Source organism: Oncorhynchus kisutch, linkage group LG20 (assembly GCF_002021735.2).
Source record: "Oncorhynchus kisutch isolate 150728-3 linkage group LG20, Okis_V2, whole genome shotgun sequence".
NCBI lineage: Eukaryota > Metazoa > Chordata > Actinopteri > Salmoniformes > Salmonidae > Oncorhynchus > Oncorhynchus kisutch.
This window is the reverse complement of record NC_034193.2, coordinates 27,716,315-27,744,161: the sequence shown is the minus strand read 5'-3', so window position 1 is coordinate 27,744,161 and position 27,847 is coordinate 27,716,315. Positions and strand designations below refer to the sequence as shown.

The following is a 27,847-nucleotide window of genomic DNA, read 5'->3' as shown; positions in this document are numbered from 1 at the left end:
GAAGGACAACCATCTCTGCAGCACTCCACCAATCAGGCGTTTATTGTACAGTGGCCAGACTGAAGCCACTCTTCAGTGAAAGGCACATGACTGCCCGCTTGGAGTTTGCCAAAAGGCACCTAAAGGACTCTGACCATGAGAAACAAGATTCTCTGGTCTGATGAAACCAAGATTGAACACTTTGGCCTGAATGCTAAGCGTCATGTCTGGAGGAAACCTGGCCCCATTCCTAAGGTGAAGCATGGTGGTGGCCGCATCATGCTATCGGGAGGTTTTTTAGGGGCATGGACTGGGAGACAAGTCAGGACCGAGGGAAAGATGAATGGAGCAAAGTACAGAGATCCTTCATTTGAACCTGCTCCAGAGCGCTCAAGACCTCAGACTGGGGCGACGGTTCATCTTCCAATAGGACAACAACCCTAAGCACACAGCCAAGACAACGCAGGAGTGGCTTCGGAACAAGTCTTTGAATGTCCTTGTAGAGCCCAGACTTGAATCTGATCCATCTCTGGAGAGACCTGAAAATTGCTGTGCAGCGACGCTTCCCATCCAACCTGATAGAGTTTGAGAGGATCTGCAGAGAAAAAATGTGAGAAACTCTCCAAAAACAGGTGTGCCAATCTTGTAGCTACATACCCAATAAGACTTGTGGCTGTAATCATTCCCATAGGTGCTTCAACAAAGTACTGAGTAAAGGGTCTAAATACGTATGTAAATGTGATATTTAAATTTTTTCTAATGAATTTTCAAGAAAAATACATTTTAGAATAAGGCTATAATGTAACTGTGGAAAAAGTGAAGGTGGCCTGACGACTTTCCAAATGCACTGTATATTGGGGTAAAAAATTTGACCATAGCCTTCAATTAGCAAAATGGAACATGAAAGTGTTTTTATATGATTTTAAATATATAGGCCTATATGCCTACTGTATTTTTTTATTTTATAATGCTGTCGTCTCGTTTTTTTATTTGAAGCATGTTTTTATCCTTTAACTTCGTGCTCAAGTTATCAGCGGTGACAGTTGATCCTATGTTTTAGCGGAGATCTTCTTTGTATAAAGTGATGAGGAAAGATGGCAAAAAAGCATCTAAACTTAGCTCTAAACTTAGTGCTTCTACACCTGCATTGCTTGCTGTTTGGGGTTTTAGGCTGGGTTTCTGTACAGCACTTTGAGATATCAGCTGATGTACGAAGGGCTATATAAATAAATTTGATTTGATTTGATTCTACGAATGGTCTGTGGCAGTCGGTAAATAATAAGCGTTTTCAACTCCAACTTCCATCACAATGGTTTTGGGGAAACAGCTCTTTGTTTTAACGATGCTTCTTTGACAGTTCTAATGATATACTTAGCCTTAAGATGCTTTTGAGAAAGCGGGTCCTGTTGAGTTTGCTGTCAAATAAAGACATGGTCATCACTGTTTACTCATGGTTGTATTTGTCTCATCAGGTCTCTCTGGACTATTTGACACAGGTCTGCACCACGCCAGCCCCTCTGGCCCAGATGCCTCAGTCATGAATCTGATCTCTGCTCTTGAGTCCCAGCGGGGTCCCCAGCCTCAACCCTCCGCCTCCTCCCTGCTTTCCCAGTTCCGCACTCCGTCCTGGCAGACAGGTAGGCAATGTGACCAGACCTGTGTTAATGTGTTGACATTCAAAACGGGGTTGCAAAAGTCAATATGACATTTCCAACGCCAAACAATGTCGAATTGTTATTCCTCTCTTATGTCGGCATTGTCGCGCCTCGCCTTATTCTGAACGGTGATTACTGTCAGTGATTTGCATTGAGGTTATCTTGGTGTCATTTGGATATTGGTTTGTCTTATCTGTTTAAATTTTACAGGAGGGGAGTGGGTTATAATTTATTTACTCATGCTTGTCAGTTTTTTCAGTTGACTGGTGTTGAATAATCGTCCTCTTGTCTCTTTATCTGACCCTGACAGCGATGCACACCCCTGCCCCTGCCGAGCTCTTCATCTCCGGCTCGGGCTCCTTCCCCTCTTCCTCTGCCCTCTCGGCCTATCAGCACCCAGCCTCCTTCTCCAGCCGCTCCTTCCCCACCCTCCAGGACACTCCCACGTTCAGCCCTACCTCCAATGGACTCCTCTCCCCCCACGACCCTCTGCTACACATTAAGGGTCCCGCCCAGTCCAGCCTGGGCTTCGACCGCCTCCTGTCCTCTCAGGGCGCCGCCGCAGCCTACCGTGGTGCCCAGGACTCCACAGGCGCCGCCTCCTCGGCCCAAGCTTCGTCGGCACTACACATCCAGTCCCACCAGTTCAACCTGCTGTCCTCCCAGCTGCAGGACCAATCCTCCCAGTTGTACAACGCCTCAGTGTTCTCCTCAGCCCAAGCTCAGGCTCAGGCCCAAGCTCAGGCCCAATCTAACTCGGTCCAGGAGAGGGCTGTGCCCCGGCAGGACAGCGTAATCAAGCACTACCAGCGGCCCACGCCGTCCCAGTCACAGCTCTCCTCCTCGGCAGCCCACTCCCTACAGCAGTACCTCAGCTGCGGAGGAGCCGGGTACCAGCAGATAGCCCACCCCCGGCATGCCGGCCTCTCCTGCAGCCCCCTGGGTGACCAGAGTCCCTCCTCGGACCACAAGGCCTCTTCCCGGACAGAACAGGTTTATCGGCCAATCATCCAGCCCCCTTACTCGTCCTCCTCCTCTTCAGCAGTGGGGAAGGGCGCCAAGAGCAACTCTAGCAGCGGCTACTCTTCGGCCAGCTCTGTGTCCTCCTCCCGCACCCCTCACACGCCCCCTTCTGCATCCTCCACTTCTTCGACCTCTTCTTCTTCCTCCTCTGCCTCGGGAGCCCACCCCTCCAACTCCATTCCCCCCTCCAGCTCTAGCTCGGGCCCCTCTAGACAGCAGCCTCCCACCCAGAGCGCTCCCCCAGCTCCCCAGCAGCAACAGCCCCCTCCAACCTCATCCTCGTCTGCCCAGCAGCCCTTACCCAAGCACAGGCTCTCGAGCTACAGCTCACCCGCACCTCTTGTGAAACCCCCCACTGCTGCCCTCGCAGGCCAAACCCCGCCGCAACCGCAGACCCAGTCATACTCACCCAGTCAGCCCCCTCTCTCCCACCTCCCCCAGTCATATGGCGGCTTCAGCTCCCCTCAGGCCCAAGACCTGAGCTCATCCGGGGTAAGAAAAGGCTATGGGAGCCTGGGAGGGCAAAGCCAGTCGTACTCTGCGGATGTGGTATACGGGACTGACTCTGCTTACGGTTCCCTCCCCTCCTCTCTAGGCGGAGAGGGAAGTCCGTCAATAGGTTACGGCCCAGGCCACTCCCCCGCCCTTTTACGGTCGGGTGGGCCGTCTGGGGGTGGAACCTCAGGAGGCGGTGGTAGTAGCAGCTCAGGAGGTGGGACTTCCGGCTCAGGAGGAGGAGGAGGAGCCACGAGCAGTATGGTAAATGAGAGAGGAGGTGGCGGAGGAGGGTCTTACCATATCCCTGAGTCGATCCCCTCCCCGTCGGCCAACTCTGGGATCATCCGTCCAGGGTTGCACTCCCCTGCCCCTGCCTGCCCCACCAAGACCCCAGGAGGAACGGGCTCCAACAAATACATCTCCTCTGTCCTTTCCCCCACCTTCATGTCCTCCCCTCAGGGCTACCCTGACACCAGAGGCCCTCGGCCCCAGTCCTACCACCCCAACTCCAGCAAGACCAAATCTGACCCCAGCAGCATGCTAGGTGTGGGCTCTCAGAGGGCTCAAGAGGACGTGGATGACGACTTCTTGATCCAGCACCTTTTCCAAGCCCAGGCCAGTCCAGCGTCCCAGGAGTCCCATCACCACTCCCAGCAGCAACAATCTCAACAGACGGCCCAACAGCAGGCACCTCCACAGCCCGTCTCCTCCACCACAGATGGCGGCAAAGGGCTGTCGTCCTATGAGCTGGGAAAGAGCTCTGAGGAGAGGTGCCACCTCCAGAGCGTTATCCGCACTCACAGCGCCACCTCCAGCACCGAATCGGGCGGGGGGGTTACTGGCCTAGACAGGCAGCTGGAGATGTCTCTCAAGAAACAGCAGCAACAACAACAGAGGAATGACAGACGAGGTGGTGGCAGGATTGGAGGAAGAGGAAGTGCTGAGCAAAGTCACCCCCTCCTCCACCACTCTTTGGGATCAGTGGTGCACTACGGCCGGGGCGACCCATACTCCCTGGGCCCCCAACACACCTCCCACCCGCAGCAACAGCACACCGCCTCCCATGCCCACCTTCAATCCCTCACTCACATGGACCCGCAGAAGAAGCCACAAGAGCGCTCAGAGCTGGTGTACCCACGCAAGACCCCCGAGGTCCAGCAGCAACAACACTCTCAGTCTCAAGCCTCAGCCACCCTCATGGATTCCCCCACACACCAGTCCCGCCAAACGCCCCACCTGCTCCAGTCTGTGCTGTCCCACACCACCCGCAACAAGATGGAACCCCATCAGCAGCAGCAGCAGCAGCATTCGGTGAGCCAACAACAAGCTATGATGGATGGAGCCGGAGGGCGAATGGGCCCAAATAAACACCAGATTCCGACCCAGCAGGCTTCCCAGCTTCAGCTACAACTCCAGTCCCAGGCTTTGGAGGCCGCAGTGGCGGCCACTCACTACAGCCACGGACCTCCTCAGCAGGACCAGAGCCAGTCCAAGCAACAACAGCAGAGCTCGGTGGTGTCCTCCCTGGACATGCTGGAGTGCTCGATCTCCCAGACCTCCAGTACGGATGGAGGGGGAGTGGAGGGGAGGAGAGGAGGAGGGAGCGGAGAGTGCCGCATGCAACAAGAGCAGCAGAGGCTCTCGTCCCACCACCCTCAACACTCAGAGGTCCACTCATTACTCTCTGAGCCTGACATGGGCTTATCCGCCTCCTCGCAAGTGCACCACCTCCCCCAGCACCATCAACAACAGCAACACCCCAACTCACACCACCAGCAAAGCCACTCAGGGCACCACTCCCAAGGCCATGCTCACCCCCTGTCCAACCACTTGCCCCCTCCCTCAGCTTCCACCCACTCACAGCAACAGAAGTCCCAGTCCCACCCTTCCCAGCTCACCCTGGGCCAGCAGGTCCAATTGGACCAGCAACAGCGCTCTGAGCAGCACCCGTTTGACACGGTCAGCCCTGTGGAGAAAAGCGGCGGTCAGAGCCAGAATCACTTCGTCCCACTCACCTCCATCTGCTTCCCGGACTCGCTCCTGCAAGACGAGGACCGCTCCTTCTTCCCTGGCATGGAGGACATGTTCTGCTCGGATGACTACTCCAAGTCGAGCTGCACCGGAGGAAGCGCAGGCCCAATGCAGGGGGAGATGAACAAAGAGGGACCAGGAGATGGCCATGAGGAGGCCATGAAGGCTAATTCAGGTGGAGGAAGTGGAGGGGGAAGCGGAAGAGCCAGCTACGACATGCATGGCCACCACGGTGGCGACCAGGGCTACGTGCAGTACTGCCACGGTCTCTCCGAGTCAGGCAGCAGCACCATGGACCTGGACTCCCTTAAGACCCACGAGCTGCCCTCTACCGTCAATACGGAGCAGCTGGGCCTGATCCAGTTGCAGGGCCCCGGAGGCATGGGTGTCACTGGCCCGGGGAAATTGTCCTCGAGTCCAGGCGGGGGCGCTGGCGGTACTGGTGTCAGTCCTGGAGGCCTCACCTCACCCATCTTCTGCTCTTCGCGCCCCAAGAAGCTACTCAAGTCGAGCTCGTTCCATCTGCTCAAGGAGCGCCGGGACCCCAACACGCTGCCCAAGAAGAGCTACGCGCAGGAGTACGAGTTCGAGGATGACGAGGACAAGGACAACCAGCCGGCAGACATCCGCCTGAACAGCCGCCGGCTCCCCGACCTCCTCCCTGACCTGGTCTCTAGTTGTCGTAAGACAGGAGTTGGGGCTGGAGGAGGAGGCACGCTCAGCCCCCTCATGGGAGACCTTAACTTCTACCACACGACAGGCTACCCCCCCCTCGGCCCCCCTCCCCAGCTCATGTCGCAGGACATGGTCAAGAAGAGGGGCCGTAAGCCCACCAAGCAAAAGAGAGAGGGGCCTCCCAGGCCCAGGGGTAGGCCTCGCATTCGCCCGCAGCCAGAGCAACACACGCCCTGCGAAATGTTGACCGGTGAGATGGGAGGAGGAACCGGAGTAGGAGGGGGGAATGGAGGAGGAATGGAGGGTAAACTGGGCAGGGATCGTGGTGGTGGATGCCGGGTGAGGAGAAATGACATGTTTATGGAGATGACTAGGAAGGACCACATGCAGCAACACCACCATCAGCAACAACAGCATCAGCTCCACCACCAGGCTCCACAGCATCAGGAGCCCATACCACCTCTCAAGGTGAGTGATTGATCCCCAGGGGGAAATATAGATGTCATAGCAGGCCTATACTTAAAGGGACATTACTCTTTCAAATCAAAGATTTTCAAACAGTTTCAGATCTCTAAAGTAGTCGAATGTCAAGATTTAACCACTTCCCATAAATCTGGATCTACACAACTGATGACATGGGATTCGAATGCATCATGACATCTGACAGCTTTTCATTTTGGAGTAGAATGTTCCTTTAAAGTGGCGGGCATAGCAAAGTTTACTGTACTCTGTACTCTATTGGCGTTTTAACAAAACTTTTCCCGTTTTTTTTTCCTGTCGTAGATCAAACTGCCCATCGGCTCCATGTCCTCTTCCGACGACCTGCTGAGGATAGACTCTCTGTCTGGTACAGACCCCGCTCTGTCGGACGGCTCGGTGGGCTCGGCACCCTCCCTTGGCCTGAGTCCCGGACCCCCGTGCGGAGGGACAGACTCCAACAGGACCCAGAACAAGAGCAAGCAGAACAGCCAGATGCTGAGTGATGGAGTGGACGGAGAGGGGATGGATGGAAGGGTAAAGGACTTTTACATTTGTTTGTCCACTGAATGAGTTTAAATTGTTTTATCCTTTGTGTTGTATGTGACAATATTACCCTTCTTAGTTGGTAAAATGAAGAGTGGAAAGCAGTATTTCCCTTCTAATCTATTCCCGACCCGCTCCCTCTCTGTCTCTCTCTCAGGTGGATGAGAAGGATTCGGAATCCAAGGCGGGCTTCATGGCCTCCTTCATGGACTTCCTCAAGTCGGGAAAGAGACCTCAGGGCTTGGAAATGCCTGTGGGAATGGAATCAGGACATGGTGACACCTCACCTCTCAAATGTGGCGGTCTCTGTCCCTTGTCCCCAGTGCCGCCTCCATTCGGGGAGGGTGAGGGCAACGGTGGCCTGGCCCTGGTTGGCTGCCCCAGCCCCTGCAAGCGCACCCTGGATGACGAGCTGAAGAGGAACCTGGAGACGCTGCCCTCGTTCTCCTCGGATGAGGAGGATTCGGTGGGCAAGAACCAGGACCTGCAGAAGAGCATCTCCTCAGCCATCTCGGCTCTCTATGATACACCGCAGCTGGCCTTCCAGCCGCCCCCTCCCCCACCCCAGTCCCAACCCCAACCCAGGCAGGCCCAGCACACATCGACCCCTCTGCAGCCCCCCACCCTCAGCCCCCAGACCCCCTCACACACCCCTCACACCCAGCTCCAGGCGGCCGAGCCGGCTGTACTACAGCGAGAGGACCGGGAGATGGAGGAGAATGATGATGAGGAGGAGAGGAAGATGGGAGGGGGTAATGAGAGTGAAGTGAAGGTTATGGAAGAGGAGGTGCCAGAGTTTGAAACACTTGGTGCACACAAATTAGAAGGTAAGGGAAATACCGGGCCGATACAGATCATATTGATGATATTTTGTTGTCGATGATTGCCAATGCCAGTATGGCAAAAGGAGAAAAAAAAAAACATTATGTCCTTGCGAGGTGAGGGGGATCAACAGAGATTGCAAATGAAAACTTTGTCATATTTGGATGCCAAGTTTTTAATAAAAGTTGCACAGTGCAGCATAAAATGTGGCAAGCGACCACTTAGTAGTTTCCCACATATTTACTATTTTGGCTCAGATGTAATAGTATAAAATATTGTACCATAATATCTGAGCCCCTTGACTTTTTCCATATTTTGTTGTGTTCTAAATTGGATTAAATTGTTTTTTTTCTCAGCAATCTACACACAATACCTCATAATGACAAAGCCCCAGAATACCCCAGACATTTTTGCAAATGTATTGAAAAGTAAAAAACGATCACATTTACCTAATTATTCAGACCCTTTACTCAGTACTTTGTTGAAGCACCTTTGGCATCGATTACAGCCTTGAGTCTTCTTGGGTATGATGCTACAAGCTTGGCACAGCTGTATTTGGAGAGTTTCTCCCATTGTTCTCTGCAGATCCTCTCAAGCTCTGTCAGGTTGGATGGGGAGCGTCGCTGCACAGCTATGTTCAGGTCTCTCCAGAAATGTTCGATTGGGTTCAAGTCCGGGCTCTGGGTGGGCCACTGAAGGACATTCAGTGACTTGTCCCGTAGCTACTCCTGCATTGTCTGTGCTGTGTGCTTAGGGTCGTTGTCCTATTGGAAGATGAACCTTCGGCCACAGTCTGAGGTCCTGAGTGCTTTGGAGCAAGTTTTCATCAAGGATCTTTCTGTACTTTGCTCCGTTCATCTTTCCCTTAATCCTGACTAGTCTCCCAGTCCCTGCTGCTGAAAAATATCCCGACAGCATGATGCTGCCACCACCATGCTTAAACATAGGGATGTCACGCCTGGCATTCAGGCCAGAGAGTTCAATCTTGGTTTCATCAGACCATAGAATGCAGTTTCTCATGGTTTGAGAGTCCTTTAGGTGCCTTTTGGAAAACTCCAATCAGGCTGTCATGTGCCTCTTACTGAGGAGTGGCTTCCGTCTGGCCACTCTACCATAAAGGCCTGATTGGTGGAGTTCTGCAGAGATGGTTGTCCTTCTGGAAGGTTCTCCCATCTCCACAGATGACCTTTGGAGCTCTGATAGTGACCATTGGTCAGGGAGGTGACCAAGACCCAAGGCCCTTCTCTCCCAATTGCTTAGTTTGGCCAGGCGGCCAGCCCTAGAAAGGGTTGGTTGTTCCGAACTTCTTCCATTTATGAATGATGGAGACCACTGTGTTCTTGGGAACCTTCAATGCTGCAGACATTTTTTGGTACCCTTCCCCAGATCTGTGGCTCGACACATTCCAGTCTCAGAGTGCAACAGACAATTCCTTCGTCCTCGTGGCTTGGTTTTTGCGCTGACATGCACTGTCAACTGTGGGACCTTATATAGATGGGTGTGCCTTTCCAAATCATGTCCAATCAATTGAATTTCCCACAGGTGGACTCCAATCAAGTGAAATGGAACATGACATACATGAGCTCAATTTCGAGTCTCATAGTAAAGGGTCTGAATACCTACAGTTGAAGTCAGAAGTTTACATACACCTTAGCCAAATACATTTAAACTCAGTTTTTCACAATTCCTGACATTTAATCATCGTAAAAATCCCTGTCTTAGGTCAGTTAGGATCACCAATTTATTTTAAGAATGTGAAATGTCAGAATAATAGTAGAGAGAATGATTTATTTCAGCTTTTATTTCTTTCATCACATTCCCAGTGGGTCAGAAGTTTACATACATTCAATTAGTATTTGGTAGCATTGCCTTTAAATTGTTTAACTTGGGTCAACTGTTTTGGGTAGCCTTCCACAAGCTTCCCACAATAAGTTGGTGAATTTTAGCCCCTTCCTCCTGACAGAGCTGGTGTAACTGAGTCAGGTTTGTAGGCCTCCTCGCTCGCACATGCTTTTTCAGTTCTGCCCACAAATGTTCAATAGGACTGAGGTCAGGGCGTTGTGATGGCCACTCCAATACCTTGACTTTGTTGTCCTTAAGGAATTTTGCCACAACTTTGGAAGTATGCTTGGTGTCATTGTCCATTTGGAAGACCCATTTGCGACCAAGCTTTAACTTCCTGACTGATGTCTTGAGATGTTGCTTCAATATATCCACATAATTTTCCTACCTCATGGTGCCATCTATTTTGTGAAGTGCATCAGTCCCTCCTGCAGCAAAGCACCCCCACAACATGATGCTGCCACCCCCGTGCTTCACAGTTGGGATGGTGTTCTTCAACTTGCAAGTGTTCCCCTTTTCCCTCCAAATATAACGGTGGTCATTATGACAAAACAGTTATATTTTTGTTTTATTAGACCAGAGGACATTTCTCCAAAAGTACGATCTTTGTCCCCATGTGCAGTTGCAAACCATAGTCTGGCTTTTTTATGGCTGTTTTGGAGCAGTGGCTTCTTCCTTGCTGAGCGGCCATTCAGGTTATGTCAACATAGGACTCGTTTTACCCTGGATATAGATACATTTGTACCTGTTTCGTCTAGCATCTTCACAAGGTAATTTGCTGTTGTTCTGGGATTGATTTGCACTATTCACACCAAAGTACATTCATCTCTAGGAGACAGAACGCGTCTCCTTCCTGAGCAGTATGACGACTGCATGGTCCCATGGTGTTTATACTTGCGTACAGATGAACGGGGTACCTTCAGGTGTTTGGAAATTGCTCCCAATGATGAACAAGACTTGTGGAGGTCTACAAATTTTTTTCTGGGGTCTTGGCTGATTTCTTTTGATTTTCCCATGATGTCAAGCAAAGATGCACAGAGTTTGAAGGTAGGCCTTGAAATGCATCCACAGGTACACCTCCAATTGACTCAAATTATGTAAATTAGCCTGTCAGACATTTCTAAAGCCATGACATAATTTTCTGGAATTTTCCAAGCTGTTTAAAGGCAAAGTCAACTTTAGTGTATGTAAACTTCTGACCCACTGGAATTGTGATACAGTGAATTCTAAGTGAAACAACCTGTCTGTAAACAATTGTTGGATAATGTACTTGTGTCATACACAAAGTAGATGTCCTAACCGACTTGCCAAAGCTATAGTTTGTTAACAAACATTTGTGGAGTGGTTGAAAAACTAGTTTTAATGACTCCATCCTAAGTGTATGTAAACTTCCGACTTCAACTGTATGTGTATAAGGTATTTGTTTTTTAAATATTTAATAGATTTGCAAACAAGAACCTAAGAACCTGTTTTCACAGTGTCATTAAGGGGTATTGTGTGTAGATTTGAGGAATAATAAAAAAATATATCTATTTCAGAATAAGGCTGTAACGTAACAAAATGAGGAAAATGTCAAGTGGTCTGGATATTTTCCGAATGCACTGTATATAGTGAATATAAATAAATAATAAATAATGAATCAATTTCAAAGATTATACTGAATTACAATTCATCAGTCAATAAAAATGAATTCCTTAGTCCTTAATCTATGGATTTCTCATGACTGCGAGTACAGATACGCATCTGTTGGTCACAAATACCTTAAAAAGGTTGGGGTGTGGATCAGAAAACCAGTCAGTATCGGGTGTGACCACCATTTGCCTCATGCAGCGCGACACATCTCCTTCGGATAGAGTTAATCAGGCTGTTGATTGTGGCTTGTGGAATGTTGTCCCACTCTTCAATTGCTGTGCAAAGTTGCTGGGTATTGGCAGGAACTGGAATACGCTGTCGTACATGTCGATCCAGAGCATCCCAAACGTGCTCAATGGGTGACATGTCTAGTGAGTATGCAGTTCATGGAAGAACTGGGACATTTTCAGCTTCCAGGAATTGTGTACAGATCCTTGCGACACGGGGCCACGCATTATCATGCTGAAAAATGAGGTGATGGTGGCGGGTGAATGGCAGGATCTCAACATGTTATCTCTGTGCGTTGAAATTGCCATTGATAAAATTCAATTGTTCAGATTCTTGAAATGCCACACCTTTTGGCTGAATGGCAAAAGAGAAATGCTCACTAACATGGATGTAAACAATTTTGGGCACACTTTACATCTTGCGTTTTATGTTTTTGTTCAGTGTAGATAATATATCTATTTTTGGAACCAGGAAAAAACATTCCCCTTCTCATATCTTACAAGACTTTCTTCATATTCTTGTTGGTTCAGCTCATGCCCCATTTTTCTTCGAATTTATTTTCAGGAGTTAGCTCATGGCAAATAATTATTTTAGCCTGTGGCTGTGCGTTTGCTGTAAAATTCTGTCATTGAATCGATTTCCTATTGCACACAAAGTAAAGAACTGATTAATAGAAACGTTATGATGATAGTTTTAAAAGTTTGAACTGAATGATATTAAAGGCCCACAACTGTGATCTTTACAGCTGTTTTGGTTCATTTAAACTTATACTGTAAATACCTATTGATTCTTGAAGAAAATTACATGAGCACTTCTCTCCATTTTCCAGCTTCCCTCCCAGAGTCCCAGGAGGCACCAGTCGCACCCCCACCTCCCTCCGCCTCCCCCACTCAATCCTTCTCTCCCTCTCCCCCGCCTTCCCCCTTACCTCCCCTCTCTCTCCCTTCATCACCCATGCCGCCACAAGAAGCAGCACAACAGCAGAAGTCCCAACCTCTGAGCCCCCTCCCTCCTTTCAATCCCTCCCCTCTTCATCCTGCTCACGCAACCCTCCCTCTCTATCCCTCCCCTCTTCATCCTGCTTCTGCCACTCTCCCTCTCTCCTCCCCACTTCCTCAGTCATCCCCGGCCACGGATATCCCCAAGTACTCACCGGAGCCCCGTGCATCCCCGGAAGAAGCCCCTGCCTCTCAGGTCACCTCGCTGCATGTGGCTCAGAAGCAGGAGGATGCCGCCATCGCCGGAGAGAGCGAGGAGGATGAGAGCGAGAGCGGAGGTGAAGGCATTTTCCGAGAGAGGGACGAGTTTGTGGTGCGTGTGGAAGACATTGCAACTATGAAGGTATTTGTGTGTTTGCGTGTATGTGTGAGTAAAAAATACATCACTAATCAACAGTCGCTAGGTTTGATGGTTTGTCAAAATAGTCCATCTGTTCCGTTAAGTATGTGAGAGTATGTGTGTGTTCATATATGGTAGGTGTGTGTTCAGTATGTGATGTATTGACTCCCTCACCCCTCAAACCCTAGCTGGCCCTGAAGACCGGTCGAGAGCCTCCCCCCATCTGGAGGGTGCAGAAAGCCCTGCTGCAGAAGTTCAGCCCTGAGATCAAGGACGGAGAGAGGCAGTTCTGTGCCACCAGCAACGTGAGTCAGTCCGTCTGTCCACCAAACACATGACTGTCACTGCTCAATGTCAACACAGCATGTATGTTACTGTCTATCAACAGGGCACGCAACGGAAAATGTTTTAAAACATTTTGTTAAAATGAAAAAAAAATTCTCTACCTGATTCAGTACCTTTTCCTCCATTTAGTGCCTAGTGAACACGACCCTGGTGATGTCTATGTGTGGTTGTTTGTTGCATTACAGGTCGTCTTAGTTCTCAGAAGAGTGCTTATATCATATTAATGTGATTCCTGATATCTAAAATGCCCAAACTGTTTCTAGATCAGCACTCGTACTACTTTGCCTTTTTAGATTCTAACAAATGGACAGTGTGGTCCTGGTCCTAGATCAACACTCCTAAAGTGAGACACTTTATGACTGTGGAACCTGATAAACTGTGCAGCACAACTGCAATAAAGATTAACCTGGAACAGGCCCATTGATTTGTGTGGATCCCAAGATAGGTACTTATTGAACAGCTACTCATCAGGTATCCAAATAAACAAAATGGCTACTCTTTCTCTTCCTCAGTATCTGGGCTATTTTGGAGATGCCAAGAGGCGGTACCAGCGCCTGTACGTCAAGTTCCTGGAGAATGTTAACAAGAAGGACTACGTGAGAGTGTGCTCTCGACGACCCTGGCACAGACCATCTGGACTGAGGTACCCATTAGGGGATTTATTCAATTCTAATCTAGACATGTCCAGTGTTTTTTTTTATGGCTTCACTTCTCAAAGTTATTCTTCCACCTTGTCATTGAACAATCCATAAGACAGTACTGTCCGAAAGATATGCTTGGAAGGTTTATTACTTGCACCTCTCAAATATACATTTCGGAGAGTGCTGTCCTGTTGAATGTCCATGGACAATGTTTAAGAGGAAAATACTAGCCTAAAGAGCTAACATGGTGTTTGCACTTTGATGTAGCCATCCAGAGTGTTCCAGAAAATCTGAAGTAGCCAGCATACTGAAAAATGTAGCAAGCTAGAGGGTGCGAGGGCATAACCCCCCACAAAATGAGGGTTAGTAGTCAGCTACTTTGCTGGCAGGGTGGAACCTTATGGAACTGGCCATCTGAAATATTGTTCCGTTCTCTTTATTCAAATCTCCACTCGTCTTCAACAGGCGACAGGCCCTCCCCAAAATAGCGTCCACGCCTCCCACCACCCTGACCCCGCCTCGAGCTGAGAGGGAGCAGCGAGTGGCACCGCCGCGTGAGCCAGTGCAGCGCGAACCGAGGGAGAGAACAAGGGCAAAGATCGAACAGCGAGAAAAGGCGACCGCAGGGTTGAAAGAGAAGCAGAGGGAGAAGGAGAGGAGGGTGCAACTATCTCAGGAGAAGCCTGAGAAACGGGCCGCCGCGGTGGCAACGATGGAACGAGGGAAGGGGAAAGAGGAGAAGAAAGGAGGAGTGGAGAAAGAGAAGATGGAGTGCCCTCCCAAGTTGAAGCCAGCCAAGGTCAAGGCAGAGCCTCCTCTGAAAAAGAGGAAGAAGTGGCTGAAGGAGGTCCCCTCTTCATCTGATTCAGACTCGTCCGAGGAGGCAGCCAGTGAGGATGAGAGTGAGAAACCATTTTGTGCCTATAGGGCCAGTTTCCCAGACACGGATTAAGCCAAGTCCAGGACTAAAAAGCATTCTCAATGGAGATTCTCATTTGAAATAGCTTTTTAGTCCAAGACTAGGCATAAACTGTGTCCATGAAAGTAGCCCATAATGTTTTTGATACTTTGTGAACCCATTTTGTACCGATTTATTGATAGCTACACCATACATACTATATATAGTGCACTACTTTTGACCAGAGCCCCGTGTGCCCTGGTCAAAAAGTAGTGCACTATAAAGGGAATAGGGTGCCAATTGGAATGTAGACCATATCTGTTTAGCCTATAAGTATGTGTTTGTGCATTCAAACTTGGTGGAGGGATTATGAGATGTTCGGGGGAGTAATGGGTGTCTGTGTCTGCCCTCAAGGAATAACTCAGGAGGGGAGACAAAAAGAAAATCTGTCAGGAATGTATTTGGCAATTAGGTAGAGATGCTGTGTGTGTAGTGTTGTCACGATAGGAACACACAATGCAGACTATTTTTTTCCTTTGAATTGTACTGTATGTTACATATTGTGTGCAAAAGCTTGGAAATGCATAATTTTTATTTTATTTTGAGTTATAACATTATGCCCATCTTCCTCAGTTTCCATACCATAATACGCCTGAGTATTTTGCCAACCCTATGTATGTGTTTGTGTGTGTGTTGTGTCTAAACCCTGTATGTGTGTGTAACCTCTGTGCAGTGCCAGTGCGAGGTGGGGTGAACAACCGGGCCATGCGCGAGATGTTCAGGAGCTATGTGGAGATGCTGGTCAGCACGGCCTTGGACCCCGACATGATCCAAGCCCTGGAGGATACAGACGGTGAGAGCCCAGAACACACACACACACACACACACACACACACACGACCCTGGACCTCGACATGATCCAAACCCTGGAGGCCAGACATTGAGAGCAGAACACAGTCAATTTGAAGGAATATATTTATTTTTTATTTTTTTTATTTTTATTTTTTTTATAAATTAAAATGTGGCACTGACTCACCCATGGCTTGATGATTTACCATTGTCTCAATGAAGAGTTCGACGAGCTTGTGCGACATGCACGTACAGATACAATTCAGCAAGAGTTAGTGGCACGGATGAAGCCTGAGCTGTAATGTACACCTAACTAAAGCTGGCTAGCGTTAGAAAACACTGAGTGTAGATCTAGCTTCCTTCGTTGTACTGCCCCTTCCCATTTAAGCCATTGAAGTTCAAGGCCGACCGCAGTACTACAGGCATTGTTTGCAGAAAACAGGATCTGCTTCGTGGTCAATCTTCATGTAAATAAAAAAAAATTAAAAGATGATTTTTGTACCAAAAATTACTTCTAATACACAAGATGTATAGTATGTCCTTGAACTGATTTATTTCAAAATGGCACCCAGAAGAAGTTAATAATAGTTGCTAATGGAAGCCTGCAGTACCCCAGTCAGCCTTCAACTTGAGTACTCAAAGAGAAGGGGCAGCACTGAGCAAGTCTGCAACGTCACTTCCTGGAGTAGCTCAAACTGCGCATGTTATGTCCCCATGAGACGCCATTTCAACTTCATTTGGCTTCAATGCGCGATTGAGTCTTCAAATAGGAATGAATGGTGTCACGTGATCTATGGTTTTGTCCATTCATATACTGAACAAAAATATAAATGCAACAATTTCAACGGTTTTACTGAGTTACAGTTCATATAAGGAAATCAGTTGAAGAACCCGAATGTGGAGGTCGTGGACTGGCGTGGTTAGACTTGGTCTGTGTTTGTGAGGCCAGTTGGACGTACTGCAAAAATGGTCTGAAACGATGTTGGAGGCAGCTTATGTTAGAGAAACGCAATTCTCTGGCAACAACTCTGGTGGACATTCCTGCAGTCAGCATGCCAATTGCACGCTCCCTCAACTTGAGACATCTGTGGCATTGTGCAGTTTTGTCACACGACACATTTTAGTGGCCTTTTATTGTCCCCAGCACAAGGTGCACCTGTGTAATGACCATGCTGTTTACTCAGCTTCTTAATATGCCACACCTGTCAGGTGGATGGATTATCTTGGCAAAGGAGAAATGCTCACTAAAAGTGATGAAAACAAATTTGTGCACAAAATTTGAGAGAAATAACCTTTTTTTGCATATGGACATTTCTGGGATCTTTTATTTCATGTCATGAAACATGGGATCAACATTTTACATATTTTTGTTCAGTGTTTGTGTAAATATGTAGTCATTGCAAGAGATGGCCCGTCTTTTGTTGACCAATAAGAAGGCTGCACCATTAGAATACAATTTTGTGTGGGCCCAATAAGCATTTTGAGGAATCAGTGTTTCACAGTACTATCATTCCACTATTACTGTAGACATATAAAGGACGTTTTCTGTAATTAAAATGCAAAAATATTACATAGCTCCTTTAATCAAATGTTATTTTGCGTTAAATAGTGATATTCTAATGCATATCACAGTACACATTTAGTAATGACAGGATGCATTTGAAACTTCACAAGCAGTAAAACTTTTCTATGACTTAATGCGTTTACATTTTTTGGATAGGAGTGGGGGAAAATGGCTTGTGCATTGATAAGCACACGAAAGATGACACTTCTAATAGCCTAGTTCCCACCATAGCCAGCTGTATTTGCAGGATAACCTTTAATTTTGATTTTGGCAAAAATTTTAATGTGGCATGGATTACTATTTCAACGTTGTCTCAATGAAGACTTTGGCGTTCGACTATCCACTTTCAACACGAATGCGCAGTTACAAGCTTGCTCGAGTTAATGGTGGCTGCATGATACATTTCCACCTTCGTAACATGGATGAAGCCTGAGCTGGAATTTTAAAGCTAACTGAAGCTGGCTAGGTTTAGAAAATCATGAAAAGATCTAACTATCGTCATAGAACACCCCTCTGGACCCAACATGACACAACACACACACGGACTCGGCCCTGGAGGACACTGACAGTGAAAGCAGAACACACTCACTCACACAGCCCTGGACCCCGACATGATCCAAACCCTGGAGGACACAGAAGTTGAGTGCAGAACACACTCATTCACAAACACACACACACATACACACACTACCAATATTTTGTAAGAACAGCTGTATCTAACATACAATGCACACCAGTTGACCTGGGTCATATTCATTAGATGGCAAATGGAAGAAATTGGACTGAAACAGGGTGGGACTCTTTGGAAGTTGTTCAATAGGAAATGCTGATTTGCATTTTCTGTTACAAAACATTAAACATTTTCCATGATGTGTCCTAATGAACAGGGCCCTGATCAGGAGTGTGAAAAGTTACAGAATGTCCAGATAGACATATATTGTGTGGAACAGATAAGATTATCTATCATTATAGAATTGGGAATCATGTCTGATATATTCATAACATTCAGAATGTTTCACCTCACTGAATTATACCCCAGTAGCATCTAGGGAGTTGGAGTTAGTCTTTCTGCCTCCCTTAGGACTCGTCCCTAAGGGAGGCAGAAAGACTAACTTACCCGCCATTCTTTGGGACAAATCCTAAGTTAGTCTTTCTGCCTCCCTTGGGGACAAATCCTAACTTTACTGTGCCCCTTGGGGCAGAGAAATGTTTGCAAATCTGAAGGAATGGACATACAGTTGAAGTCGGGAAGTTTACATACACCTTAGCCAAATACATTTAAACTGTTTTTCACAATTCCTGACATTTAATCCTAGTAAAAATTCCCTTTCTTTAGGTCAGTTAGGATCACCACTTTATTTTAAGAATGTGAAATGTCAGAATAATAGGACAGTGATTTATTTCAGCTTTTATTTCTTTCATCACATTCCCAGTGGGTCAGAAGTTTACATACACTCAATTAGTATTTGGTAGCATTGCCTTTACATTTTTTAATTTGGGTCAAATGTTTCGGGAAGCCTTCCACAAGATTCCCACAGTATGTGAATTTTTGTAGGCCTCCTTGCGCACACACACTTTTTCAGTTCTGCCCACAGGTTTTCTATAGGACTGAGGTCAGGGCTTTGTGATGGCCACTCCAATACCTTGACTTTGTTGTCCTTAAGCCATTTTGCCACAACTTTGGAAGTATGCTTGGTGTCATTGTCCATTTGGAAGTCCCATTTGTGACCAAGCTTTAACTTCCTGACTGATGTCTTGAGATGTTGCTTCAATCCACATAATTTTCCTACCTCATGATGCCATCTATTTTGTGAAGTGCACCAGTCCCTCCTGCAGCAAAGCACCCCCACACCATGATGCTGCCACCACCGTGCTTCAAAGTTTGGATGGTGTTCTTCGGCTAGCAAGTCTCCCCCTTTTTCCTCCAAACCTAACGATGGTAATTATGGCCAAACAGTTATATTTTTGTTTCATCAGACCAGAGGACATTTCTCCAAAAAGTACAATCTTTGCCCCCATGTGCAGGTGCAAACCGTAGTCTGGCTTTTCTATGGCGGTTTTGGAGCGGTGGCTTATTCCTTGCTGAACGGCCATTCAGGTTATGTCGACATAGGACTCGTTTTACTGTGAATACAGATACTTTTGTACCTGTTTCGTCCAGCATCTTCACAATTTCCTTTTCTGTTGTTCTGGGCTTGATTTGCACTTTTCACACCAAAGTACGCGCTTCTCTAGGAGACAGAACTCTGCTCTTTCCTGAGCGGTATGATGGCTGTGTGGTCCCATGGTGTTTGTACTTGCGTACTATTGTTTGTACAGATGAACGTGGTACCTTCAGGCATTTGGAAATTGCTCCCAAGGATGAACCAGACTTGTGGACGTCTAAAAAAAAATTCTGATGTCTTTGCTGATTTCTTTTGATTTTCCCATGATGTTACGCAAAGAGATTAGTTTGAAGGTAGGCCTTGAAATACATCCACAGGTACACCCCCAATTGACTCAAATGATGTCAATTAGCCTATCAGAAGCTTCTAAAACCGTGACGGAAGTCAACTTAGTCTATGTAAACTTCTGACCCACTGGAATTGTGATACAATGAGAAATAATCTGCCTGTAAACAATTGTTGGAAAAATTACCTGTCATGCACAAAGTAGATGTCTTAACCGACTTGCCAAAACTATAGTTTGTCAACAAGAAACTTGAGGAGTAGTTGAAAAATGGGTTTTAATGACTCCCAACTTAAGTTTATGTAATTTTCTGACTTCAACTGTAGGTCTTGCATTATGCCAATGCTTTGTGAGAAAGTACAAGTTGCCTCATGGTTATCCCAAGTTGAGGACTTGGCCCTAAATCATTCTGATTAGGAGTTAGATGTATTTGATAGAAAGGGTCACTGTTGCATGATTTACACAATTGGTCCAGGCCGCGCTGAACTTGGTTGGCCTGGTTATGCATTCACCTTTAATTGCAGGAACAAGGTTATTAGAAAGTGTCTGATTCAGCAGTTGCTCTGTGCTCATTTGTGAAAAGCAGCTAGTGTGGTCATGTCAGCTGTAATATGTCAGTAAAGAGTTTTGTAAGGGCCCAACGCTTAACGTAAACTTGAACGTAAACTGTACTGTTCTGAATGACCAGTTGAAGAAAGTTGTGGTTATGGTGGCTGAGAGATCAATTGTTTGGTATTTTGAGATTTCAAATGGTCAAACCCCTATTGATCAGGCTACACCATGCCACACACACCAAACAAGAGCAAACATACCTTTAGGAATGTTGAAGAGCAGTGCACACTGTTGTAGGAAAGTGTGTCGTTCAGTACAAACCTTTGAGCATTGTATTAAAATATTTCATCAACTGTATATGCCCCTGGTTTTAGCATCCCCAAGGTTTGGAATGATTGAGAGCCGTGTGAAACATATCCATTTAATAATGTTTTGCTCTCCATTGGTTCCCTCAGATGAGCTGTACCTCCCCGGGATGAGGAAGATTGACGGCATCATTGTGGAACAGAAGAGGAGGCTGATGAGGAGAGTTAACATGGGTACTCAGCACCAGGTAACCTGCTTTGAATGTACTCTGTGTGTGTATATACAGTACCAGTCAAATGTTTGGACACACTTTCTCATTTCAAGGTTTTTCTTTATTTTTACTATTTTTCTACATTGTAGAATAATATTGAAGACATCAAAACTATGAAATATCACATATGAAATCATGTAACCAAAAAAGCGTTAAACAAATCAAAATATATTTGAGATTCTTCAAGGTAGCCTTTTTTTCCCACCTTTATTTAACCAGGTAGGCAAGTTGAGAACAAGTTCTCATTTACAGTTGCGACCTGGCCAAGATAAAGCAAAGCAGTTAGACACATACACCAACACAGAGTTACACATGGAGTAAAACAAACATACAGTCAATAATACAGTAGAAAAATAAGTCTATATACAATGTGAGCAAATGAGGTGAGATAAGGGAGGTAAAGGCAAAAAAAAAAGGCCATGGTGGCGAAGTAAATACAATATAGCAAGTTAAACACTGGCTGACTTGGTAGATTTGCAGTGGAAGAATGTGCAAAGTAGAGCTAGAAATAATGGGGTGCAAAGGTGCCTTGATATCAGCTTTGTACACTCTTGGCATTCTCTCAACCAGCTTCACTTGGAATTATTTTCCAACATTCTTGAAGGAGTTCCCACATTTGCTGAGTGCTTGTTGGCTGCTTTTCCTTCACTCTGCAGTCCAACTCTTCCCAAACCATCTCAATTAGGGTGAGGTCGGGTGATTGTGGATGCCATGTCATCTGATGTAGCACTCCATCACTCTCCTTATAGGTCAAATAGCCCTACCACAGCCTGGAGGTGTGTTGGGTCATTGTCCTGTTGAAAAACAAATGATAGTCCCACTAAGCGCAATCCAGACGGGTTGGCGTGTCTCTGCAGAATGCTGTGGTAGCCATGCTGTTTAAGTGTACCTTGAATTCTAAATAAATCACAGACTAAGCACCATCACACCACCTCCATGCTTCATGGTTGGAACCACACATTCGGAGATCATCCGTTAACCTACTCCGCATCTCACAAAGACAAGTTGGTTGGAACCAAAAATCTCAAATTTGGACTCATCAGTCCAAAAGACAGATTTCCACCAGTTTTATGTCCATTGCTCGTGCTTCTTGGTCCAAGCAAGTCTCTTCTTTTATTGGTGTCCTTTAGTAGTGGTTTCTTTGCAGAAATGTCACCATGAAGGCCTGATTCATGCAGTCTCCTCTGAACAGTTGATGTTGAGATGTGTCTGAACTCTGTGGAGCATTTACTTCGGCTGCAATATTCTGAGGTGCAATTAACTCTAATGAACTTTTCTGCAGCAGATGTAACTCTAGGTCTTCCTTTCCTGTGGCGGTCCTCATGGGAGCCAATTTCATCATAGCACTTGGTTTTTTTTCAACTGCACTTGAAGAAACTTTAAAAGTTCTTGAAATGTTCCAGATTGACGGACCTTCATGTCTTAAAGTAATGATGGACTATTGTTTTTCTTTGCTTATTTCACACTTCTTTTGAATCCAGCCAATTTGTCAGAATTTCAAAAAGTCTTTACGGCGAAAGCAAACGATGCTATTATCTGAGGACAGCACACCAGCAAGCAAACACAAACAATCATATCTCGACCCTCCAGGCTCGACACAAAACGCAGAAATAAAGATATAATTCATGCCTTACATTTGACAAGCTTCTTCTGTTGGTACTCCAATATGTCCCATAAACATCACAGCTGGTCCTTTTTTTAAATTAATTCCGTCGATATATACCCAAAATGGCCATTTATTTGGCGCGTTTGATCCAAAAAAACACCTGCTCCAACTCGCGCAACATGACTACAACATATCTCATAAGTTACCTGTAATCTTTGTCCAAACATTTCAAACAACTTTCCTAATACAACTTTAGGTATTTTGCACCAGTCCCTTCTGCAGCAAAGCACCCCTACAACATGATGCTGCCAACCCCGTGCTTCATGGTTGGGATGGTGTTCTTCGACTTGCAAGTCTCCCCCTTTTTCCTCCAAACATAACGATGGTCATTATGGCCAAACAGATCTATTTTTTTTTTCATCAGACCAGAGGACATTTCTCCAAAATGTACAATCTTCGCCCCCATGTACAGTTGCAAACCGTAGTCTGGCTTTTTTATGGCGGTTTTGGAGCAGTGGCTTCTTCCTTGCAGAGCGGCCTTTCAGGTTATGTCGATATAGGACTTTTTTTACTGTGGATATAGATACTTTGTGAAGATGCTGGAGGAAACAGGTACAAGGTCCTTTTCTGTTGGTCTGGGATTGAATTACACTTCGCACCAAAAGTACGTTCATCTCTAGGAGACAGAACTCGTCTCCTTCAGCAGCTGCTTGGTCCCATGGTGTTTTTACTTGCGTACTATTGTTTGTTTGTTCGTTCAGATGAACATGGTACCTTCAGGAATTTGGAAATTGCTCCAAAGTACGAACTAGATTTGTGGTGGTGGAGGTGTTTGCTGATTTTCTTTTGATTTTCCCAAGCAAAGATGCACAGAGTTTGAAGGTAGGCCTTCAAATACATCCACAGGTACACCTCCAATTGACTCAAATGATGTAAATTAGCCTATCAGACGTTTCTAAAGCCATGACATAATTTTCTGGAATTTTCCAAGCTGTTTAAAGGCAGGGTCAACTTAGTGTATGTTAACTTCTGACCCACTGGAATTGTGATACAGTGAATTCTAAGTGAAATAATCTGTCTGTAAACAATTTTTGGAAACATTACTTGTGTCCTGCACAAAGTAGATGTCCTAACCAACTTTCCAAAACTATTGTTTGTTAACAGGAAATTTGTGGAGTGGTTGAAAAATGAGTTTGTGACTCTAACCTAAGTGTATGTGAACTTCTGTATAAAAATCCTTTCGTCGAGGAGCTATCTGTACTTTTCTCCGTTCATCTTTCCCTCTATCCTGACTAGTCTCCCAGTCGCTGAAAAACATTGGGCTGTCGTGCCTTTTTCTGAGCAGTGGTTTCCGTCTGGCCGCTCTACCAAGACCTGATTGGTTGAGTGCTGCAGAGATGGTTGTCCTTCTGGAAGGTTCTCCCATCCCCACATAGGAGTGACCAGAGTGACCATTGGGTTCTTGGTCACCTCCCTGACCAAGGCCCATCTCTCCCGGTTGCTCAGTTTGGCCGGGTGGCCAGCTTTAGGAAGTCTCGATGGTCCCGAACTTCTTCCATTTTAGAATAATCGAGGCTACTGTGTTCTTGAGACCTTCAATGCTGCAGAAATGTTTTTGTATCCTTCCCCAGATCTGTGCCTCTACACAATCCTGTCTCGGAGCTCTATGGACAATCCCTTTTGACCTCATGGCTTGGTTTTTGCTCTGATATGCACTCTCAACTATGGGACCTTTATGTAAACTAGAGGTCGACCAATTATGATTTTTCAATGCCGATACCGATTAGTGGAGGACCAAAAAAAGCCGATACCGATTAATCTGCCTATTTTTTATTTTTTAAGACCATTACAACAATATTGGATGAACACTTATTTTAACTTATTTTAACTTTTGACTGGACTCCAATCAACATTTTATTCATTTTAGAATAGTGTTTTTGTAAAATGGTTAAATTAAAATATCAATCTACACACAATACCCCATAAAGACAAAGCGAAAACAGGTTTTTGAAATGTTTGCAAATTTATTAAAAATCAAAAACAGAAATGTTATTTACGTAAGTATTCAGACCTTTTGCTATGAGATTAGGTGTGTGCGCACACACTGAGTGTACAAAACATTAGGAACACCTAGTTGCACCCCAATTTCCCCTCAGAACAGCCTTAATTCGTCGGGGCATGGACTACAAGCTGTCGAAAGCATTCCGCAGGGATGCTGGCCCATGTTGACTCCAATGCTTTCCGCAGTTGTCAAGTTGGCTGGATGTCCTTTTTGAGGGTTGAAAACCCAGCAGCGTTGCAGTTCTTGACACACCCTTATACCGGGTGTGCCTGGCACCTACTACCATACCCCGTTCAAGGGCACTTAAATCGTTTTGCTTGCCCATTCACCCTCTGAATGGCACACATACACAATCAATGTCTCAATTGCCTCAATGCTTAAACATTATTCTTTAACCTGTCTCCTCCCTTTCATCAACACTGATTTTAAAGTAGATTAATTAAGTGACATCAGTAATTGTATTTTTATTTTACCTTTATTTAACTAGGTAAGTCAGTTAAGAACAAGTTCTTATTTTCAATGACGGCCTAGTGGGTTAACTATCTGTTCAGGGGCAGAACGACAGATTTGTACCTTGTCAGCTCGGCGGTTTGAACTTGCAACCTTCTGGTTACTAGCCCAACGCTCTAACCACTCGGCTACCCTGCCGCCCCAATAAGGGATCATAGCTTTCACCTGGTCAGTCTGTCATGGCAAGATCATGTGTTCCTAATGTATTCTTCACTCTGTGTATGCTTCTCTGGCCATCTGTTGTATGTATTTGTTTGCAGGATTCTCATGAATTTACATTTCATATTTGTTTTATAGAATATTATGTTTCTATTTAACCTCAAAACGTTCTAGCCTTTTCAATATTCAAGGTCTACCTTTCATTCTGTCCTTCCTATTTCTCTCTCTCCACCCGTTTAGGACGCCCTGCACACGTACCCTCAGATGGCGGGGGACCCCCTGGACTCAGGAACTGTGAGGGTGCGGTTCAGTGGGGAGGGCTACAACCGCAAGACTCTCAACAGAGTCAAGAAGAGCCTGCCCAAACCACAGGTGTGTGTTTGTTGGTAATTCTGTGTGTGTGTGTTTGGGGGAAGGGGGGGGGGGTTGTCCATCTCTTATAAGTTGATAAAGTGTGTGTGTATTCCCATGTCATGCTGTTGAACCTTGATTAGATGTGTGTGTGTGTGGGGGGGGGGGGGGTTCATATGTTTTTATACCATTAGAATAACCTCTCTGTCTTCCGCCAGGACCTTAAACTGTCAACAGAGTCATGTCGGATCTACAGCCTCTATCACTCCCTACATCATTATAAATATCATACTTTCTTACATTGTAAGAAAGAGGTAAGGACATCCGACCTGTATTTTATACTATTGTAATAGGTATTTAAATATGTTGCGATATTTAAATAGCATCGAGAACAGTTCTTTAAAAATATATATATTTACCCAGCAGAAATACTAGTCCATCTTGTTTGATTCCCGAACCCCTGCTTAAAAGACACAAGCTTATATTGTTCCAATCAACACACAAGAGTTGTAATATATAGTGTTTTATATGTCCCATGCTGACATAGTCAACAAAATTAAATTCATACTTCATTGCCAATCAACAATTAGTTGATAGGAATTCTAAATATTTTGTTTATATTAATATTGTGTTTCCCCAGCATACATCAAATATAGTTTATTCCTTTGGTAGATACACCATAGCCTAGACATGAACTTCTATTTTTCAAATAGACATACTATATATATATATATTGTGCTTATATTCTGTCTTCCCTGGCAGACCAACACTATAGAGCAGGCAGCTGAGGACCCTGGGCAGGAGGAGGTGGTGCAGCAGTGTATGGCCAACCATGGCTGGCTGGACACCCTCTTCAACTCCTTCATCGAGCTGCTCACACTCAGCACCAAGGCCTGAGGGACAGACCAAGGGGAAAGAATACAGAAAGAAAGAGGGAAAGCCAAAGAACATAAGGCACAGAAACTAGGGCCCCAGAAACAGAGGTTGGTGAACGAGTGGAAACGAGGGAATAGAGTTGTATAGAGGCCCCATCCCACCTGGAGTCGTGTGGGTCTGAGGGACAACTTGAAAGGCCACTCTAGGAACAAGAGGGTTGGTAGGTGTGACCTTGGAGAGTGACCTCTCCTTAGTTGCTCAATTACTAAAATATAGAATTACTTGACCTTGAGAATGGATGATGACCCCACAGGTGCTGGGGTCGTTCCTGATGGGCCAAGAGAGGAGACTGACCAATCAGGAGACAAAGACTGACATTAGGGTCACAGAGAAAAGACAAGGCAGATGGATGAGGTATTGTACCAAGTTACAGAGGATTGTCATACTGACATTGTAAAACAGTGTCAGTCCCAAACAGTTCAGAGAGAATCTATTACTGTTTCGTTTTTACATAAATTATCTTTTAAAGACTCTAACTGCTTTTAACGAGTGGACGTGGGCGAGAATGCTTTTTAAAACATTGTGTTAGAGGAGTGCAGTGTGACTATATGGGAACGGATGCAACATAAAGGTGTTAATTCTCGCTCGCTCTATGCGACAGTAGTCGGCAGTACCGGCGCGCTATGTGGTAGTATATAAACACATTTGTATTATTTATGAGGTTTTTAATATAAACTCTCACAAGCGCTGGGATGCCGCCTTAGCATTTTAAGTAACATTTTTCACAGGTTATACATAAAATCGTACACCCACATATCCGAGCTGTCTTCCTTTTTTTTCTATACAAAAGATTTGAGGACGAGACGAAAACATGTTATCAACTATGTCTGTAAAAGGGGAGAATGGGAGAGTATATTTGAAATGTAGACATTGTAGTGCATTAGTTCATTCATCAGAATCATGCAGGTTAAAAATGAAAGAAACTAATAACCATATCCAGTTCCCTTATACACGAGTGGTTATAAATAAGTAATATTTAAAAAAGGAAATAGTCATTTCAATTTTATTAGTTTGATATTTGGGCATATTACTGTGTTTCCAAAAAAAAGTCAATCAAATTTTCCTTCGAAATAAAGTCTTTGTGTAAATATTGTACAGTTCTTGACACATTGTTTTCTTCTGTACATTAACCCTGTATTTGAAAAACAAATAAAACCGGCAAAGAACAATTTGTTGTTGAAATCAATGTATATGAAATGCAACAACTCCTCCACTATGCTGATCCTCAACACTGGAGCATAACAAGGGTGCCTGCTCAGCCCCCTTCCTGTACTCCCTGTTCGCCCATGGCTGTGTGTCCACGCATGTCTCCAATTCAATCAAGATTGCAGACAACAACAGTGGTAGGCCTGTTTAACAACAACGATGAGACAGCCTACAGGGAGGAGGTGAAGGCCCTGGCAGAGTGGTGCCAGGAAATTAACCCCTCCATCAACATCAACAAAACGAAGGAGCTGATTGTGGACTTCAAGAGACAGCAGAGAGCAGGTGAAAAGGTTTAAGTTCCTCGGCGTACACGTCACTGACAGCCTGAAATAGTCCATCCACACAGACAGTGTGGTGAAGAAGTTGTAACAACAGCACCTCTTCAACCTCAGGAGGC

General features: G+C 45.8%; 1 protein-coding gene across 1 annotated transcript in view; it reads left to right on the top strand.

The window, feature by feature from the left end:
- LOC109865629 (proline-rich protein 12) overlaps positions 1–27,413 on the top strand; it is a 47,905-nt gene extending 20,492 nt beyond the window's left edge. Inside the window, exons 3-15 of the mRNA XM_020453958.2 lie at positions 1,452–1,616; positions 1,945–6,329; positions 6,645–6,875; positions 7,042–7,711; positions 12,238–12,749; positions 12,935–13,051; positions 13,604–13,734; positions 14,198–14,634; positions 15,364–15,483; positions 20,499–20,596; positions 25,198–25,329; positions 25,527–25,622; positions 26,071–27,413. Coding sequence (XP_020309547.1) covers positions 1,452–1,616; positions 1,945–6,329; positions 6,645–6,875; positions 7,042–7,711; positions 12,238–12,749; positions 12,935–13,051; positions 13,604–13,734; positions 14,198–14,634; positions 15,364–15,483; positions 20,499–20,596; positions 25,198–25,329; positions 25,527–25,622; positions 26,071–26,205 — 7,229 coding nt within the window. The 3' untranslated portion in view covers positions 26,206–27,413. The remainder of the gene's footprint in view (positions 1–1,451; positions 1,617–1,944; positions 6,330–6,644; positions 6,876–7,041; positions 7,712–12,237; positions 12,750–12,934; positions 13,052–13,603; positions 13,735–14,197; positions 14,635–15,363; positions 15,484–20,498; positions 20,597–25,197; positions 25,330–25,526; positions 25,623–26,070) is intronic.
- The last annotated feature ends 434 nt before the right edge of the window (positions 27,414–27,847 follow it).